General features: G+C 36.2%; 2 protein-coding genes and 1 non-coding gene across 6 annotated transcripts in view; all 3 read left to right on the forward strand.

Annotated features, from left to right (window-relative positions):
- Window positions 1-8,038, forward strand: part of LOC127411917 (AT-rich interactive domain-containing protein 4B-like) — a 125,620-nt gene extending 117,582 nt beyond the window's left edge. The window contains exons 24-26 of one of the 4 annotated variants that reach the window (XR_007892362.1): window positions 165-4,761; window positions 5,394-5,457; window positions 7,207-8,015. Coding sequence is in view for 1 of the 4 variants with exons in the window: in XM_051647821.1 (XP_051503781.1) it covers window positions 165-298 (134 nt within the window). In the remaining 3 variants the exon portion in view is untranslated. Of the gene's footprint in view, window positions 1-164 lie in introns of all 4 variants that reach the window. The other 3 variants (XR_007892360.1, XR_007892361.1, XM_051647821.1) reach the window with 3 other exon arrangements.
- Window positions 179-17,681, forward strand: LOC127411997 (mitochondrial import receptor subunit TOM20 homolog). The gene is made up of 6 exons (XM_051648003.1): window positions 179-294; window positions 10,759-10,987; window positions 15,124-15,149; window positions 16,470-16,551; window positions 16,657-16,796; window positions 17,062-17,681. The coding sequence occupies exons 2-6, from the start codon at window positions 10,768-10,770 to the stop codon at window positions 17,104-17,106; spliced, it is 513 nt and encodes a 170-aa protein (XP_051503963.1). The 5' UTR covers window positions 179-294; window positions 10,759-10,767; the 3' UTR covers window positions 17,107-17,681.
- LOC127412536 (small nucleolar RNA SNORA14) lies at window positions 16,846-16,982 on the forward strand. The gene has a single exon (XR_007892438.1). It is a non-coding gene; the product is annotated as a small nucleolar RNA SNORA14 (small nucleolar RNA).
- Window positions 17,682-17,910: the final 229 nt, after the last annotated feature.

Genomic DNA, 17,910 nt, shown 5'->3' on the forward strand with positions numbered 1-17,910 from the left:
AAATATCATGATTTACATTATTTTCTATCATTATTTAACCACCCTAATGTGGTTGCAAAACAGTGAGCTGTTATTTATTTTTTCCTTTTTGGGTAGACTATCCCTTTGACTAAACAAGGGTCCATTAAGGCCTTCTAACCATGGACACACTTCTGTCTTTTCAGGTGCGACAGCAGCATCGTCGTCATCCTCTTCACCGTCCTCATCCTCGCTGACAGCTGCTGTCATGCTAACACTGGCCGACCCGACGGTTTCAGGCGCTTCGCAAAACTCTGGGGTTTCCGTGGAGTGCAGGTGACACGATTCGAACGCCATCCAGCAGCACAAGAGCACTTAACCAGCACCCGACCCGGCTCAGGCCGGTTTCGGCCCGTCCCTGCACTATCGGACCGAAAGACGGACACAGACGGGCCGCAAAAATGACCGAAACAATAGCCACCAGATGACAGCAACAAGCACTATTTTATATCGACAACTGTTTCCTTGGCAAGCTAATTGCACTCAAGTGCACTTTTTTTCCTGGATGGGGTGGGTCGGGTTTGACAGTAAGACTCTATTTTGATTTTTACAATCAAACAACCCCTTTATGGTATGATCATTAAATATGTCCATAATGATGACATATTCTATCCTGTCATTTGAATATTAATTCAGCGAACTACAGTGATTGAACACTGTATTACATATTCAACTTTTAATGCAAGAAGACTTCACCCCTCCACCACAGTCGGCGTCCCCCTCATTGGTCCAAAAGTAGTTTGAGCAGGACAGTTGTTTATAAATGATGAAATTCACTGACAGCCATTTAACAGGTGAAAGTCAATAGATGCTGCAGTGCCTTAAAGTTCAGCTCTTTGGGGCACTCGTGTGGAATGCTGGGAAAAGTCATTGCGGGATAACGGATAAGTGGAGGGGTCGATGTATGTTTCATAAACTAATTTAATTCATTAAAATTAAGGGTATTGCACATAGAGTGAATCTCACAAAACCTCTCAAGATCAAATTTCACTGAAAATCAAAAGAAAGAAATTCAGAAAGTGCTTAAAGCCTTTTTAGGACTATTAAGATTTTTTGCATTGCGATATTATTTTCATGAAGGCCAAGCATACCTAGTTTTCTGCGCGCTGGTACGTCCCGCGAACAGTACACATGATGCAAATTGCATCACTGGCATAGTATGCGCGGACTACACCAATGACGCAATTTGCATCATGTGTACTGTGCGCGGGACGTAGTTGCTTATACAGCCAAACGCGTCCGTATGGACTCACGGTCAAAAAAGTATACTTTGAAAGGCTGAGTGCGACGAAACGGCACGCTAACAAATTAAGTATACCCTATTCTTGACATTTAAACATTTCTTAAATGTAAAAATTCTTATTTTTATTACTGTAATGTAAAAATAATAACGTGTAGTAATGATAATCCTGGTACTATTGTAGTCTTTATTTTAAGACGGTTTAAATAATAATTAAAAATATATATTATACTTTTATTCTGTAATTCTGTTTAAAAGATACTGTATTGGGTCATTCTCACAAAACCTGTCAAGAAAATGTTCTGGTCATATTTAAGCCCAAATGAAATAAATAAATAAATAAATAAAGCCTATATTTACATTTCTTTTTTTTTTTTTTTTTTTGCATCGTGACATTATTTTCAGAATATTGAAGCACATTTTACTCCACAATTATCATAACTAATGCGTCCGGATGTTTTACTTTGACTCTTCCCATTGTTTTCAGTGATGATTCTCATTACCGTAACCGTACTGTATTACAATAAAAATGAAAAAGCTGTTTTTTTAATTAAAATCAGTTCAAATGATAGGCAGTACCAAGAGAGCACTACTATGATGTATAAATATTTTATTTAAATAATCTAACTTTTTTTTATTTTACATTGCGGTAATGGGAACTGGGAGGTAAAATGTGCATAACTGTAATGAAAATAATGCCACAATGTAACAACAAAATCGGAATTGTTTCTTTGGATTTTGACAGGTTTTGTGGGAGTCACTCTGTTACAATAATAGAATAATGGGAAATTTACTGTCATGAAAATCATGTGCGAAAAATCTGAATGGTTGTAAAAATAAGCTTACATTTCTTTATAAAGAATATATATGGGATGAAATGTGACCTGGACATGTTTTCACGAAATTCACCCCACATTGTCGGTTCAAACAACGCCTTATGAACGTTAAATCCAAGATTTGTTCAATGTCCTTTTTAATAATTTACGTAAGCCTTATGAGAGATATATTATCGCCCTTCCTCTTGATTGTTACCTGCTTGATCCCACTACATTCTGGAAATGTATTTGTCTTTTTGATGAAAGACTGAAGGAGGCATGAATGAGTGAATGAGTCAGGCCAAGGGCTATTGAGCGAATGTTTGCGTTCAGTATCTTTGGATTCGAAATGTATTATGATTGTTGACAATTTAAGAATTGATGAGTTTTTCTGGCAGCCAGGATTCTAAATGTATTTTACTACTGAAATATATCCAGACCCTGTGGGTGGGGTTTTAATAATTAAAGGAAAAGTTCACCTTAAAAGTGAAAAACTCCAAACCCTTTTGCAGTTGTTGTTGTTGTTGTCGTTTTTTTCCGTGGAACACAATTTTACATCTTTGAAGAATTGACACAACTTTTATGGTGTCACTAGAGCTGCGTGAAGGCTCTTCTGTTCTACAGAAAAAAATAACATATGCATACCGGTTTGGAAAGACATGAGGGTGAGTAAATGATGACAGAATTGTTATTTTGGGGTGAACTATCTCTTTAAAGTGGCAGTATTGAGAAGTGCAATGTCAATACACAGCAGATTCATCTGTTATCATGTGCAATGACGGAAACGGATCTGTTCTGTATGTAGCCTTTGTGTGTCTCTGTCTTCCTTCTTTCCATTTCTCCCTCGTCCTTCTTTTGCCATGCCATAAATGTAGGATGTCAACTAAATAAAGCACTTCTATGCCACTGTGGGAAGTCCATTGTGCGACGGTTTATACATGTAGTAATGGGCGGTTTGTGAAGTATTAAAAGAAACTAGGGCAATCTTGCCACAGATTGTTGTAAAAAACCAAGAAAAGCTAAGAAAACCAAGGAACATCATTCTGTATTTTATCACTATGATTTTCCATCTGTAATCATCACAATGTCGGTACATCTGCGGTGCTCTGTTTCCTTTGAAAATGTCAACGCTCTCATTTCTTAACCTTCATGGTTTCGTTCCGCGCTCTCTGACCAGGGGAAAGGGTCACGATGACGAAATTGTGCATTTATGATGAAACGTTCAATGTACCTGTACAATGCTGAAGACATACCCAGAGTTTCCTTTGTATAGACGCCCTTCTGTATCATAACCTGAAGGTGTGTACCGTTCGACACTTGTATGCCTTTGTTATACATTTGTATATTGAGAAGTGTGTTTTGAGTCAAGCTATTTAATATCTTGCACTGTTAATACCATGTATGTTTCTGTACAGTTTTACCGTTTTAACTGTAGTGTCTGTGTACATTTTTGAAGGCAAAAGCATGTCCATTTTCTTATATGTTCTTTTTGTGTGTTGTTCTAGCATACTGTAGTAGGATTAGTTTTGATTCAGTTTTTCATACTTCTTTGTTTCTTCCTCGTCTTTGTGTATTTCCGTTAAACTGTGCTCGTACTAGGCTTTATTATATATATATATATATATATATATATATATATATATATATATATATATATAAAATGTGGAATTTTCCAATCTGTACATGGACTGTAAAGTTTTATGGATCTTTACAAAAATGTTCTGATACGTTTGTAAACGAAAGAGAGAGAGAGAAAGAGTGACAAAGCTTAACGGAAAGTTCTATCATATTTATTAGGCTCATCAGATGATGGACAGTGTGTAATTTATTGTACAAATGTAAGCAGAAAAACCTTTGAAATAAATGCCATAGTTTGTGACCTCTAATGTCCAGTTTGGTGCATATCAGAGATGACTGACGCAAATATGATTTACAATGCTATGCAAAACACAGAGGTGTGCAGAGGGATGTATTTTGTTGTCTTTGTGTGGGTAGGATTTCTGAAAATATCCCTAGAAGAATAGCGAAACACAAAACCCACTTGAGGGGATGTCATCAGAATAAATAAAGGAACTAAATAATGTCTAAATGCATATCGAAAGTGCCTAAAGGTCGGGGCCTGGGTAGCTCAGCGAGTACTGACGCTGACTAGCACCCCTGGAGTCACGAGTTCGAATCCAGGGCGTGCTGAGTGACTCCAGCCAGGTCTCCTAAGCAACCAAATTGGCCCGTTTGCTAGGGAGGGTAGAGTCACAAGTGTAACCTTCTCGTGGTTGCGATTAATGGTTCTCCCTCTCAATGGGGCGTGTGGTAAGTTGTGCGTGGATCGCGGAGAGTAGCTGTGAGTCTCCGGCATCATGCACAACAAGTCACGTGATAAGATGCGCGGATTGACGGTCTCAGAAGCGGAGGCAACTGAGACTTGTCCTCCGCCACCCAGATTGAGATGAGTAAACGCACCACCACGAGGACCTACTAAGTAGTGGGAATTGGGCATTCCAAATTGGGATAAAAGGGGATAACAATTTTATTTTTATTTTTTTAAGTGCTTAAAGGTCACTTTTAGGATTCTGGTTAATCTGTAGTGATTATAATCAACCCTATAACGCTGTGTGTATCAGATATGATCTACAACGTTTGACGGCTCCTGTTTCACTCTCTGTTCAAGCTGACGAACCATAACCTATGGTATGCACGTTTTACATGTTTATGGCACCATCTAGTGGTTATTTGTGAAAAAAGTGGTTTCATTGTTCATATTGATCTATTTAAAATGGTGTCAGACTAGCGCGAAATGTGACTCTTATGTTAGGATAAATGACAGCATATTTTAATAAAGTAAAAGAGACAGTAATGATTATATTGTTACGGATGTTTTAAAATGAGTATTTGCTGAATATATGCAACTTGTGCTTGGTTAAAATTTTGTATATTATTTTATTGGGAAAACTCCCTTTGAAATCAGTGTATCAAATATGATACAACAGGCTTTTGAGGTTTATCTCTCAATCACCATTACATTACATTCATGCCCACCACAACAAAAAAATCACAGAGCTTTGAAAATTCTGACATATACATGTTATAAGAGATATTTAAAGTGTGAACTAATATTTCTGTGTATTTTCATATATGCAGCCTGCTCTGTCATTATAAAGATCTCATTATTTTACATTACAAACTATTATGATGTCATCTTATCATAAGTTCCTGAGACCCAGCGAAAAAAGTTTTACAATTTCCCTTTTTTAAATGTCAACATAGTGTTTGGTGCATAAAATACATATGATAAACTAATGCACTTAATATCAATCCTACAGAGAATCATCTATTTAAATCTACTAAACTGCTAGACAACCCGACATAATATACAGCACTGATCAGGTAAAGAGGAGACAACACCATGCATCAACATCAATTATAAGGCTTTTTAAAATTCGCATCATCACCCTTACTGAAATGTATCGTGTTTATTCTGTAGAAAAACAGTGACAGAAAAGTAATAGTTTTATATTGAATCTATTAGGAGCAGGGGTGTAAAGTAATTGAGTAAAAATACTTAAGTATTATACTTGAGTATTTTTGGGGGGGATTTGTACTTTACTCGAGTGCAATTTCAACAGAATACTTGTACTTTTACTTAATTACATTTCCAAAGAAAAAAATAGTACTTTTTACTCCTTATAATTTTACTTAAACTTGAAAAGTACTCATTACATTTTTGCCGCCTTTTCACTGCATCCGACAAACGACAGACCAGAGGTCAGTAATTTCAAATAAAGTGTCACACGGCTGCTATGTGGAGTTCCGAACATCTGCAAAGTTGGAATTTCGTGTTGTTGTTTTTAGGCAACTATTAATTATAATAACTATAAAACCAGCAATGATAATGATAATAAAACTAATGGAATCTGAGTAAATATTAATTAATTTATTTAATAATTTAATATTAATATTAAATTAATTTTACTGAATTCTTCCATCTGCTCAACAGCAAGGTTTGGTAGCAAACCTCAGAAAATAGTTCACAAAACCACCAATTCAAACTTAATTCAAAGCTTCATTTGAATGTTTTTAATCTTTCTCTACATCTCAAGGGGCTGGGTGCTCTGACATCGCAATTCGTGAGTGGCTTCTCCCATGCAACGAACATTGCGTGACCGTGGTAATGTTTTTGCAAAATAACATTATGTGGTTCATTACACATCTCAGGGCAGTTCTGACGTGAAATGTCCACTGTGTGGCGCTAAAAGCGAGTTAAATGTTCCGAACAGATGAGGTTTTTCAGGTTAATGTTCTATCGAGATACCAAAAATAACAAAACCTACCTCCCTACCCTAAACCTTAAACCTAAACCTAACCGATAGTGTCATTAAAAGCAAATGTGTCATGAAAAACACCATTTCTGAAGCAACCACGTCATTTTGACTTGTGGACTCACGTGCTCTTCAGGACTCGTACCCCGGTCCTTTTATTTCATATGCAACACTCTATCAGTTGAGCTACCGCTCAATTTGATCACACTTAAACTAGCTTGTAAATGTAGTTGATTATGTAATGCAAATGTTAAAATGAGTCATGCGCTATAGTAAAAGTGTTAATATGTCATAAGATAGCATTGTGTGAGGAACGGAGTGAAAAGTAAGTGTTTATGAACTGATAATCTGCCGTTTTACACGAGATTTGAGTGAAAGGGGATACAAGTCGTTGTTTTAGTGCCTCTAGTGTTCATTTCACCAGGAAATTGTCATGTTATGTACAACAGGCCATGTAAAAATTATTTTGTTATCGTAACATGATTCTGACCATAATGCGAATGTCACTGTGGGAGAAATATGACAGTCGTCGGAGACAGTAAAAAGGCGACTTTAACAACATCCTGTCTCGCACAAGCTCCTCTCTTGATTTAATTCTAGCAAGGAGAAATTTTAAGTACTTTTTAATATTTAAGTACAATTGAATGTGAATACTTTTTTACTTTCAAGTATGTTTTTGGCTAGATACGTGGACTTTTAATTTAGTCAAATTTTCACTCAGTATCCATACTTTCACTTAAGTATAATTTCTGAGTACTTTTTGCACCCCTGATTAGGAGGAATCTGTATAACTTCCTTTTTGTATTATTACCATCAGTGGGTGTGGCTCTCCTGATTGGCTCCTGGAGGTTGGCACACCAGTATAAAAGCGTGCCTGGTGGAGCTGGAGGGGGAGACTGGAGATATTTCCATGTGGTCTCCATGTTGAGCTAAACTTTCTCCTGGCCCAGACATCATCATGTTGGAACTACACAAACTTGGTGTTGTTGTATGGTTGAAATATTGACTCCAAACCTGTAACTGTTCATTCATGTATGTATTGATACTTAATAAACGTTCCTGTGAAGCAGAGTTTATTTGTTGTTTAGCTCTCCTGTTGTATTGCCATTCTCGCCAACTAATTGGTTTATGCTTCGTTCTGGAGGAAGCTGTAGGGAGTTGGGCACCATTTTCTTTGTGTGCCTTTTTCTCCGGTTTTTATGTTAGAGATTGAGCTTGTTGTACCCTGTGTCTTTTTGTAGTTTTATATTCTCTTTCCAAGTTTTGTTTTGTTTATGACACAGGTAGAAGCTTCTTTTGTTTATTGTTTTGGCCTGGCCCTCTCTTGAGCAAATTTTGCTTCTGTTTTTCTTTTGTATTTCTATATCTAACTGTGAGCTGTACTTTAATAAATCTTTGTTACTCCTTCAAACTTGTGTGGTCTGGAAAGTGTTGGGATGGAAGACAAGAGCTCAGACAAGTAAATTTATTTATTTATTTACATTTTTTAGTTGTTTGTTACTCCTCGTCTACCCTAGGCAGGGGATGCCGTAACACCTCAGTGAATTTTGGACAAATTATAGACAAAGTTCTAACAAACTGGCCCTGTTTATCTTAATTTTTACTAGAAGCACGGTCCCAGATCAGTAAAGTGGCCCACTCATACTGTATGTACCGTCAGAATATTATAAAAATGAGGTCTTATTTAAATTAAGTTAATTTCGTTTGATTTCCCATACCATTTTGAAGCAAAACAATTGTAAAATTCAAAAAGTTCCAGATTTCCAATATAAACATTAAATGCATTCTGTAAATTAGTAATTAATTGCAATTATGTAACTAACCAACTTTGAGCTTATGGGTAAGCTTGGTACCTCAGCCACCACTGAAGACCATTTTTGGCCCAAATGCCAGTGTATGTGTGTTTTGAAATTGTGAATGGTAGGTAAACTGGCTTAAATGAGTCTATATATAAAAAAAAAATAAAATAAATAAAAAAAAAAAAAAATATATATATATATATATATATATATATATATATATATATATATATATATATATATATATATAAATAATATTATTATTATTATTATTATTATTTTATTTTTAATTTTTTCGCCTTGTAGATTTGGATTAGGTCTTGTTGTTGTGTTAGAAATTAAAGATAGAAGGCCTGCTAGTATTAAGTACGCACACTACATGTCCAGGGACACATTAGGTGCCACTAGGGGTGCCACGCGTCCCGTAAAATACAGGATCATCCGTATTTAAAGATAAAATTATGCACCCCGTATCAAATCAATACGGGATGCAATCTGTTCCGTATTTAAGCTGGTCAGATGGCGTCACGGTGAAATCGTTCCAGTTCGCTAATTTAACATTGATATAAGTTGGAAAATGTGCCTAATGTGGGTAAAGGACCGTCCGAAAACTCCATAAATGGTGCTAAAACTGTGGATTTTTTTTTTTGTATATAAATGTTCAATAAGATGCATGAATACAATCACTAAGTCATAAAGACAAGTACAGGAGAAGGGAAAAAAAAAATACATATAAACCAACCGAAATGTATACATAAAAAAGGAGGCAAATAATCGAAAAAGTACAAATAAATATATTTTTAACATATAAAAGATGTTTTTTTTTTAAGTCAGCGGTCAGGAAAGTTCTAATTTCAGCATAGGGGAGAGCGGGGATGGTTGCAACACTTTTTGCATTTCCTTCAGTTTCTCAGAGACTGTTTGTATTGGAAAGCCAAAACTGTAATACATTAAACCCACATCTCTCAGCTACCCACCCACACTGCTGTAACATACGTACATATGATAATATACATACAATTTATACTTAGACAAAGTCAAATGTTGCAACTGTCCCTACACTGACAGCCATTGTAAAACTTGCTATGCTAGCTTGACACAATAGCCTTGACACATGGTAGCTATGCCTTTTAGAAGCTAAGAAAACACTGATTAAAATTATATGACTTTATAATGCTTCACGCAAACAGATTAGACAGTATGACAAAAACTCTGAGCATGAAAAAAATTACTTTTTTACCTTAAAAATATTTTTTACAGAAGGAATGGTTACGTGTGGTTGCTTTCTTCCAGAAAGCAGGAGGGGCTAACTGAGCATGTGCAGCATGAGTATCATCACTCTAGCTCATTCCTGATTGGAGGAATAAGCCATGTTGCAACTGCCCCATGTTTCAACCGTCCCCGCTCTCCCCTATAAGAAAGGGTATACCATTTTTATTAATAACGCATATTAACTCAATGCATTTATTGCTAAAACTGTAGCGGATGTGGTTAGGGGCAACCCTAGGTGCCACAGGCATGGGGCCCCCGGGCTTGAACGACGATTTGCCTGTTCATTAATGCCAATCCAGCCTGGTATCCAAAGTTGGCAACCCTGCACTAAAATCATGTGAACATGCACATTGTTTACATCTTGTGGCTATACTTTTGAAACAGTATTTTAACGTTTACAGATTGGCCCCATTGACTTCCATTGTAAGTGTCTCACTGTAACAGATTTTTGCTATTTTTTATTTTTTTTAAAGAAAAGCAGGGATGAGTCGAAACTAATTTTTGTGGTAATCAACATTATGCCACAAATGCTGTCGATTGAGCTCAACTTCTATTGAACCTGGAATATTCCTTGAGCTAAAGTAACCGTTATCTCTCTGGATTAAGCAAAAATGCACCTGCTAAGCGACTGGGTAACTAGGTAGAGTTATTGTATTTATCTTTACTGGTTACGAGTCCAATACAGAATTATTTTCAATGGTATGTATGTAATAAAAGCTTTATGGTTGGTTATTAATTTACCTCTCTGACCTTCTCAGACTTTGTCATTTGTTCAGGCGATCCTTTTACGCTTTCGCGCCTTTTCCGTTGCAGACCGTTTTAAATGAGCGGGAATAACATTCCACGCCGGAAATGAGCACTGTTCGGCACAGAACAATTACAAGAATCTGTCTACTTTTCCCGCCACGTTTTCTTAGGTGATTTGGGGTGAAATAATTAACAAATTAACTAAAACATTAAATGAAATTCATATATATATATATATATATATAATGAGGTACAAGAAGCGATAGGCTACTATATTGTAATAGGGTGTAGTTAGGCCAAAACAGGTACTACATAATACAAATATTAAGGGCACCGTATTTCATTAACATTTTATTTCATAAAGCAATTTGGTTTAGTGGCATCCTTCTGCTAGATATTACCTGACATAACCATATAAGGTAACAATATAACAGAAAGACAACTATGGTGAACGTCACGTCGTGTAATTTATCCATTTATAAAACCTTTGTGCAGCAGAAGTATTATTTGACTTGAAAAATATTAATTAATATTTTGTTTCTATCTTTCAGGCATTTGCAATGAACAGTCCCATGGTGCCTTCGTCACTCGCAGAGGGGTCCTTCCATCGCTCAGTGGTGCGGCCACGTGGATCAGAATCAGGATTCGCCGTTCTGATGATGGGGGGCAAATCGAGCGCGATCGCTGCGGGCGTGTGTGGGACGCTGATCATCGGGTACTGTATCTATTTCGACAGAAAAAGACGAAGCGATCCTAATTTCAAAACGAGACTGCGTGAACGTGAGTTTTGTGGTTGGAGGATAGTAAATAGAGCCCCAGACCGCTGGTTAATATAAAACTGATTAGCTGTATACGTCGAGCTAGGGTTAGCCATGCTGGTATTTAGGTTGAGCATGCTGTACTATTACTAGAAGGGCAGGTACGTTGAGTTTTTATTGACTCCTGATGGTGATTTCTGTTCTTTTAGGAGAAATATTTGTGAAAATATGTAGTTTAATACACATGAATCAAGTAGAAATGTAATCATTTTGTCTATGCTGGTTTCACACATTGATATATATATATATATATATATATACACACACACACACACACACACACTGGTGGCCAAAAGTTGGGAATAATGTACAGATTTTGCTGTTTCGGAAGGAAATTGATACTTTAATTCACCAAAGTGGCATTCAACTGATCACAAAGTATAGTCAGGACATTACTGATGTAAAAAACAGCACCATCACTATTTGAAAAAAGTCATTTTTGATCAAATCTAGACAGCAGCCATCACTCCAACACCTTATCCTTGAGTAATCATGCTAAATTGATCATTTGTTACTAGAAAATCACTTGCCATTATATCAAACACAGTTGAAAGATATTTGGTTCATTAAATGAAGCTTAACATTGTCTTTGTGTTTGTTTTTGAGTTGTCACAGTATGCAATAGACTGGCATGTCTTAAGGTCAATATTAGGTCAAAAATGGCAAAAAAGAAACAGCTTTCTCTAGAAACTCATCAGTCAATCATTGTTTTGAGGAATGAAGGTTACACAATGCTTGAAATTGCCAAAAAAAACTGAAGATTTCATACAAAGGTGTACACTACAGTCTTCAAAGACAAAGGACAACTGGCTCTAACAAGGACAGAAAGAGATGTGGAAGACCAGATGTACAACTAAACAAGAGGATAAGTACATCAGAGTCTCTAGTTTGAGAAATAGACACCTCACATGTCCTCAGCTGACAGCTTCATTGAATTCTACCCGCTCAACACCAGTTTCATGTACAACAGTAAAGAGAAGACTCAGGGGTGCAGGCCTTATGGGAAGAATTGCAATCATTGTAATAGTAATTTTTCACATTATTAATGTCCTGACTATACATTGTGATCAGTTGAATGCCACTTTGGTGAATAAAAGTACCAATTTCTTTCCATTAGAGCAAAATCTGTACATTATTCCAAACTTTTGGCCACCAGTGTGTATGTGTATATATATATATATATATATATAGTGAGAAAGGAGAGGGGACACCAGGCATTGCTATGTTTGAAGCAGGGCAGTTTTCTTTTATTCTCTTCTCTCTCTCTCTCTCTCCACATCAGGCTTAAGGGGAACAGCAGGCTTCCCAGAGGGAACACAAATCTGTTTTAGTTTACATATTAATTGTAACAGCACAGATAAACCCTTTTTCATAAAACAATTCCATAAAATTGGTAGTATGTGCATTGGATATGATATACAATTAAATATGGTTCATAAAACTATTAAAACACATAAAAGTAAACCAAAGATTAATAGTCTGACATACAAAAATAATCGTTAAATGAGTCTCAGAAACCGATTTAAATGTAATGAAATGTAATCGGCCACATGCAGTTACTCAAAGTACAAAAATACTGAATTTGAACACCCATCTGCCACAAATAACACCATCTACCATTCTACAAACATTTTAACATAATTATTGTACTGAAGAACATGGATGGGCAATATTGATGAAGAAATTAATTGGATTAACTCCGAGATAAAGAGCACTCTTCTTACCTTCCCACAGGAAACACAAAACAACAGCTACAACACTAATGAAGGGCTCAGTAACACAATTTGGAACATGAAGAAATTACAGCCTTATAACATCTTATGTATGTATACACATATATATATGTGTGTGTGTGTGTGTGTGTATATATATATATATATATATATATATATATATATATATTAGAGGTCAACCGATAGTGGATTTTGCCGATACCGATAACCAAGGTGGGGGAAAGGGCAGATAATTGATTAATCTGCCAATAGTTTTTTTTATTTTTATTATTCAATCTATAGAATGATAAAACATTTAAAACAAGACTACAAGAGTATAAAATTAATAAAATCCCAAAAGAGGGGGCCTGGGTAGCTCAGTGGTAAAATACGCTGACTACCACCCCTGGAGTTCACTGGTTCGAATCCCAGGACGTGCTGAGTGACTCCAGTCAGGTCTCCTTGGCAACCAAATTGGCCCGGTTGCTAGGGAGGGTAGAGTCACATGGGGTAACCTCCTCGTGGTTGCTATAATGTGGTTCGTTCTCAGTGGGGCGCGTGGTGAGTTGAGTGTGGATGCTGCGGTGGATGGCATGAAGCCTCCACACGCGCTATGTCTCCGTGGCAACGTGCTCAAGCCACGTGATGAGATGCGCGGGTTGGCGGTCTCAGACGCGGAGGCAGCTGGGATTCATCCTCCGCCACCCAGATTGAGGAGAATCACTACGCGACCACGAGGACTTAAAAAGCACATTGGGAATTGGGCATTCCAAATTGGGGAAAAATACAAAAAAAATCCCAAAAGCAGTTTAGTGTGCAACCAAAGTCCCAGTAATAACCAGAACAATTCAGATTTGGTGCATATAGCTTTTAACTATAAAAAAAGCCCGAAATACACCGGGGACTTGGCTCCGTTACAATGCTCTATATGTAAGCATTTACAAAATGAAGCTTTTTATCACCTGTATCACCAGATGAACAGTTTTATATATATATATATATATATATATATATATATATATCTATCACCAGGTGACGTTTATTGGTGAGGAATAATAATAGAAAAAAAACTATCAGCAGAGATTTTTTCCAATAACCAATAGTTCCAAAAAGCAACTATCGGCACCGATTAATCGGTAAAACCGATATAATGGTCTACCTCTAATATATATATATATATATATATATATATATATATATATGTACTATATACACAGTATATACACTCACCGGCCACTTTATTAGGTATTAGGTACACCTGTACATCTATTTATTCATGTGATTATCTAACAAGCCAATTGTGTGGCTGCAGTGCATAAAATCATGCAGATACGGGTCAGGAGCTTTCCCAATCAGCATGGGGAAAAAGCATGTGGTGCAAGTATGAAGTAAAAGGTATTAAAATACTTTAAAATACTGCATGAGTGTACACAACTTAATCATGAATTTGAAAATAGTTTTCAGGCATATTTACAGGTTGATTTTCTTTTTTCTTTTACAAATTTGACATTTTTGAGTCAAGAATATGAAGAGGTTTTTTCAAGGTTACATCATATAACCTGAACAAAATGCACCTTTTCATTAAAATGCAAAATAATGATGAAGACAAAAGTTACATTTAAAGAAAAATATATATTTTAAAACAATTTATTTACTGCTTTTTTTTATATCGAAATATAAGATTATTCACCTGTACTCAAACCAACATTTCTTTTTTAGGAATTTCAGCTTTTAATAAGACTTATTTTTATTTATTTATTTTTTGTCTCCAGGCGCATGACATTTTTGACGAAAATAGCAAAATGATTTTGAACGCCTGAATTAAAAATGTTCATCATAGAAGCAGTGTATTCAAGTTATTTGCATTTGTACTGTACTGTAATTTAATAACTTTGAGGCACTTCATTGGCCTTTGAACTGGTTTCCTTGAACCAAAAGGGTTTGCAAATCGTTCAACTGTATAAATGAGAACTTTATTCAAGAGTAAAACTGGAACCGTGTTTGGAATCATAACACAACATTTTACGAAACTTAATCGAAAGCATGCTTATAAACAGCAGTAGTTTGAACATTTATTTACTTACTGAAAAGGTGCATGTAAAATGTGCACGGGGACTCGCACATCGATTCGCTTAAATAGTACGCTAATTCCCGAGTTGGTCACTCGTTTACGTGTACCCAATAAATGTAGGATGAAGTCAACCAGGTCGCTTTAGTACCTTAATTTATGTGCCTCTTTACAGAGACACTCTTAAGACAATTGTGCTTCATTCAGGTTAGAGAGAGTGGTTCAAACGATCTTATTGGCTGAATTGATTAATAATCAATTAGGGCTTCTATCTTGGGTTTTTGGTGTGCAGTATGATATTCTGTATCTCTTTTGCAGGAAGAAGACCACAGAAAGCTGCTCAGGTACATCAAACTTTTCTGTTTGCTCTGATCTTATAATTTTAAAGGGATAGTTCACCTAGTGGATTGAAATGCGCAATGATTCGTATTTCCTTTAGTCAAATTTTTAGAAATGCACGTAGTTTTTTTAAACATTTCGATTGAAGCCCAGCTATTTTCACATTGTTCTTTTGTTCTTGGGGATTCGTATTCTTTGTGCATATTGCCACCTACTGGGCAGGGAGGAGAATTTATAGTAAAAAAGGACTTAAATATTGAAGCTCCAAAAAGCACATAAAGGCAGCATAAAAGTGATCCAAAAGACTCCAGTGGTTTAATCCATGTCTTCAGAAATGATATGATAGGTGTGTGTGAGAAACACATCAATATTTAAGTCCTTTTTTTACTATAAATCTCCACTTTCACTTTCTTTTGTTGTTGTTGATTTGCATTCTTCTGGCATATCGCCACCTACTGGGCAGGGAGGAGAATATATAGTAAAAAAAAAAGGACTTAAATATTGAAGCTCCAAAAAGCACATAAAGGCAGCATAAAAGTGATCCATAAGACTCCAGTGGTTTAATCCATGTCTTCAGAAATGATATGATAGGTGTGGGTGAGAAACACATCAATATTTAAGTCCTTTTTTACTAAAAATCTCCACTTTCACTTTTGTTGTTGATTTGCATTCTTCTGGCATATCGCCACTTACTGGGCAGGGAGGAGAATATATAGTAAAAAAAAAAGGACTTAAATATTGAAGCTCCAAAAAGCACATAAAGGCAGCATAAAAGTGATCCATAAGACTCCAGTGGTTTAATCCATGTCTTCAGAAGTGAAATGATAGGTGTGGTTGAGAAACACATCAATATTTAAGTCCTTTTTTTTACTATAAATCTCCACTTTCACTTTCTTTTGTTGTTGTTGATTTGCATTCTTCTGGCATATCGCCACCTACTGGGCAGGGAGGAGAATTTATAGTAAAAAAGGACAAGTATTAATCTGTTTCTCATCCACACCTATCATATCGCTTCTGAAGACATGGATTAAACCACTGGAGTCGTACGGATTACTTTTATGCTGCCTTTATGTGCTTTTTGGAGCTTCAAAGTTCTTTCCACCATTCACTTGCATTGTATGGACCTACAGAGCTGAAATATTCTTCTAAAAATCTGCATTTGTATTCAGTAGGATAAAGGAAGTCAAATACATCTGGGTTGGTATGAGGGTCAGTAAATAATGAGAGCATTTTCATTTTTGGGTGAACTATCCCTTTAAGTATATCTGATATTGAATCCTGTAATTAAAAGTGAACATGAAATCAAAATAGTATTTCTCTGTCAGCTACCAGATCTTAAAGATGCAGAGGCCGTGCAGAAATTCTTCCTTGATGAGATTCAGCTGGGAGAGGAGCTGCTGGCACAGGGTGAGATGCCCGTTTTTGTTGAAAATGAACGGGTTACCAGTCCAGATAATTGGCTGTTATGAAGTAGTAAATGTCAAATGGTTCAAATATATACTTTTTCCACAGGAGACTATGAGAAGGGTGTGGACCACCTGACCAATGCCATCGCTATATGTGACCAACCCCAGCAGCTTCTACAGGTGCTCCAGCAAACCTTACCACCTCCAGTCTTCTATATACTTGCCAAACTGCCGTCCATCAGCCAGGTGAGGACACAACATATGCACATTTCCTTTAAATTCAGTGTACCATTCTATGCATTCTTTGAAACCCCCCGGGTAGCTGCTCATAGCTATTTTGGGATAAGAAAGAATGCGAGAGAAAACCAAGAACTATTCAGAGTTAAGGGTCTTTCTGCAGTGACCTTTGGCTATTTCACCTCTTGAACATTTAAAAACGGTCTCGTTTCTCTCTTTTCTCAGTCCTTGTTGTTAATGAACACTAATAAATGTTCATTTTCCCTCTTTATAGCACATAGTAAGTGCTCAGAGCCTGGAGGAAGATGATGTTGAGTAAAAATCTAAAGCTGGCTTGGCAATGGACCTACTGAACAAACAGAGGCTTCTTCAATGTGTCTCGTTTGTCTTTTATTTATCATTCCCATTCCTGTGATAGTTCGATCAACAATACTGACTACTGCACTTTTGTTTCCTGGTTGTTTGAATTGCAGAATGATAGTTTATGTAGAGTGGGTGAATGTTAATTTTATTCTATTTCCAGGCATGATAACGTCACGACAGATCTCAAGTTAAACACTCAATTTTGTTTGTAAGATCAAGGCTTTTCTGGACACTTGTTCTTAAAGCTGATAGCTACTTTTTTTTATATAATTACTCACTAAACTGTTGACTACTGATAACATGCACTCAGCAAATGTCAGTTTATATGTTATATGTTCATATGTACATAAGCAAAAGTTTTAAGGACATTCAAAGATTCTGTTGGTTCATTTTGTCTTATGTTCTTGTTTGCATGTCAGACATTCTTGTTGCGAGTACTAAATAAAAATGTTTATTTTTGTATGATCCAGACTAAAAACACAAAGGAATTGTCCTTTTTTTGTATTCAATAAATACAATTAATTAACTGTATTCTACCTTTTTTTTTTTTACATTTCAAATGCTGTTTTACTGACATGGTGTACTACTTCCGCTAGGGGGCAGCACTAACACATCATTTCTTTTAGATGCCACAATAAACCATGCTTTGAAAATGCAGGACTAAAGAACTTTAAACCCATCCAAGTGTTCTGTATATATGGCTCCATATTGAACTTTTAATATCATTAAAGAGCCTTGAAGGAGCCATGCTTTTAGCGTG

The sequence above is a fragment of the Myxocyprinus asiaticus genome, chromosome 21, assembly GCF_019703515.2.
Source record: "Myxocyprinus asiaticus isolate MX2 ecotype Aquarium Trade chromosome 21, UBuf_Myxa_2, whole genome shotgun sequence".
Taxonomy (NCBI): Eukaryota; Metazoa; Chordata; class Actinopteri; order Cypriniformes; family Catostomidae; genus Myxocyprinus; species Myxocyprinus asiaticus.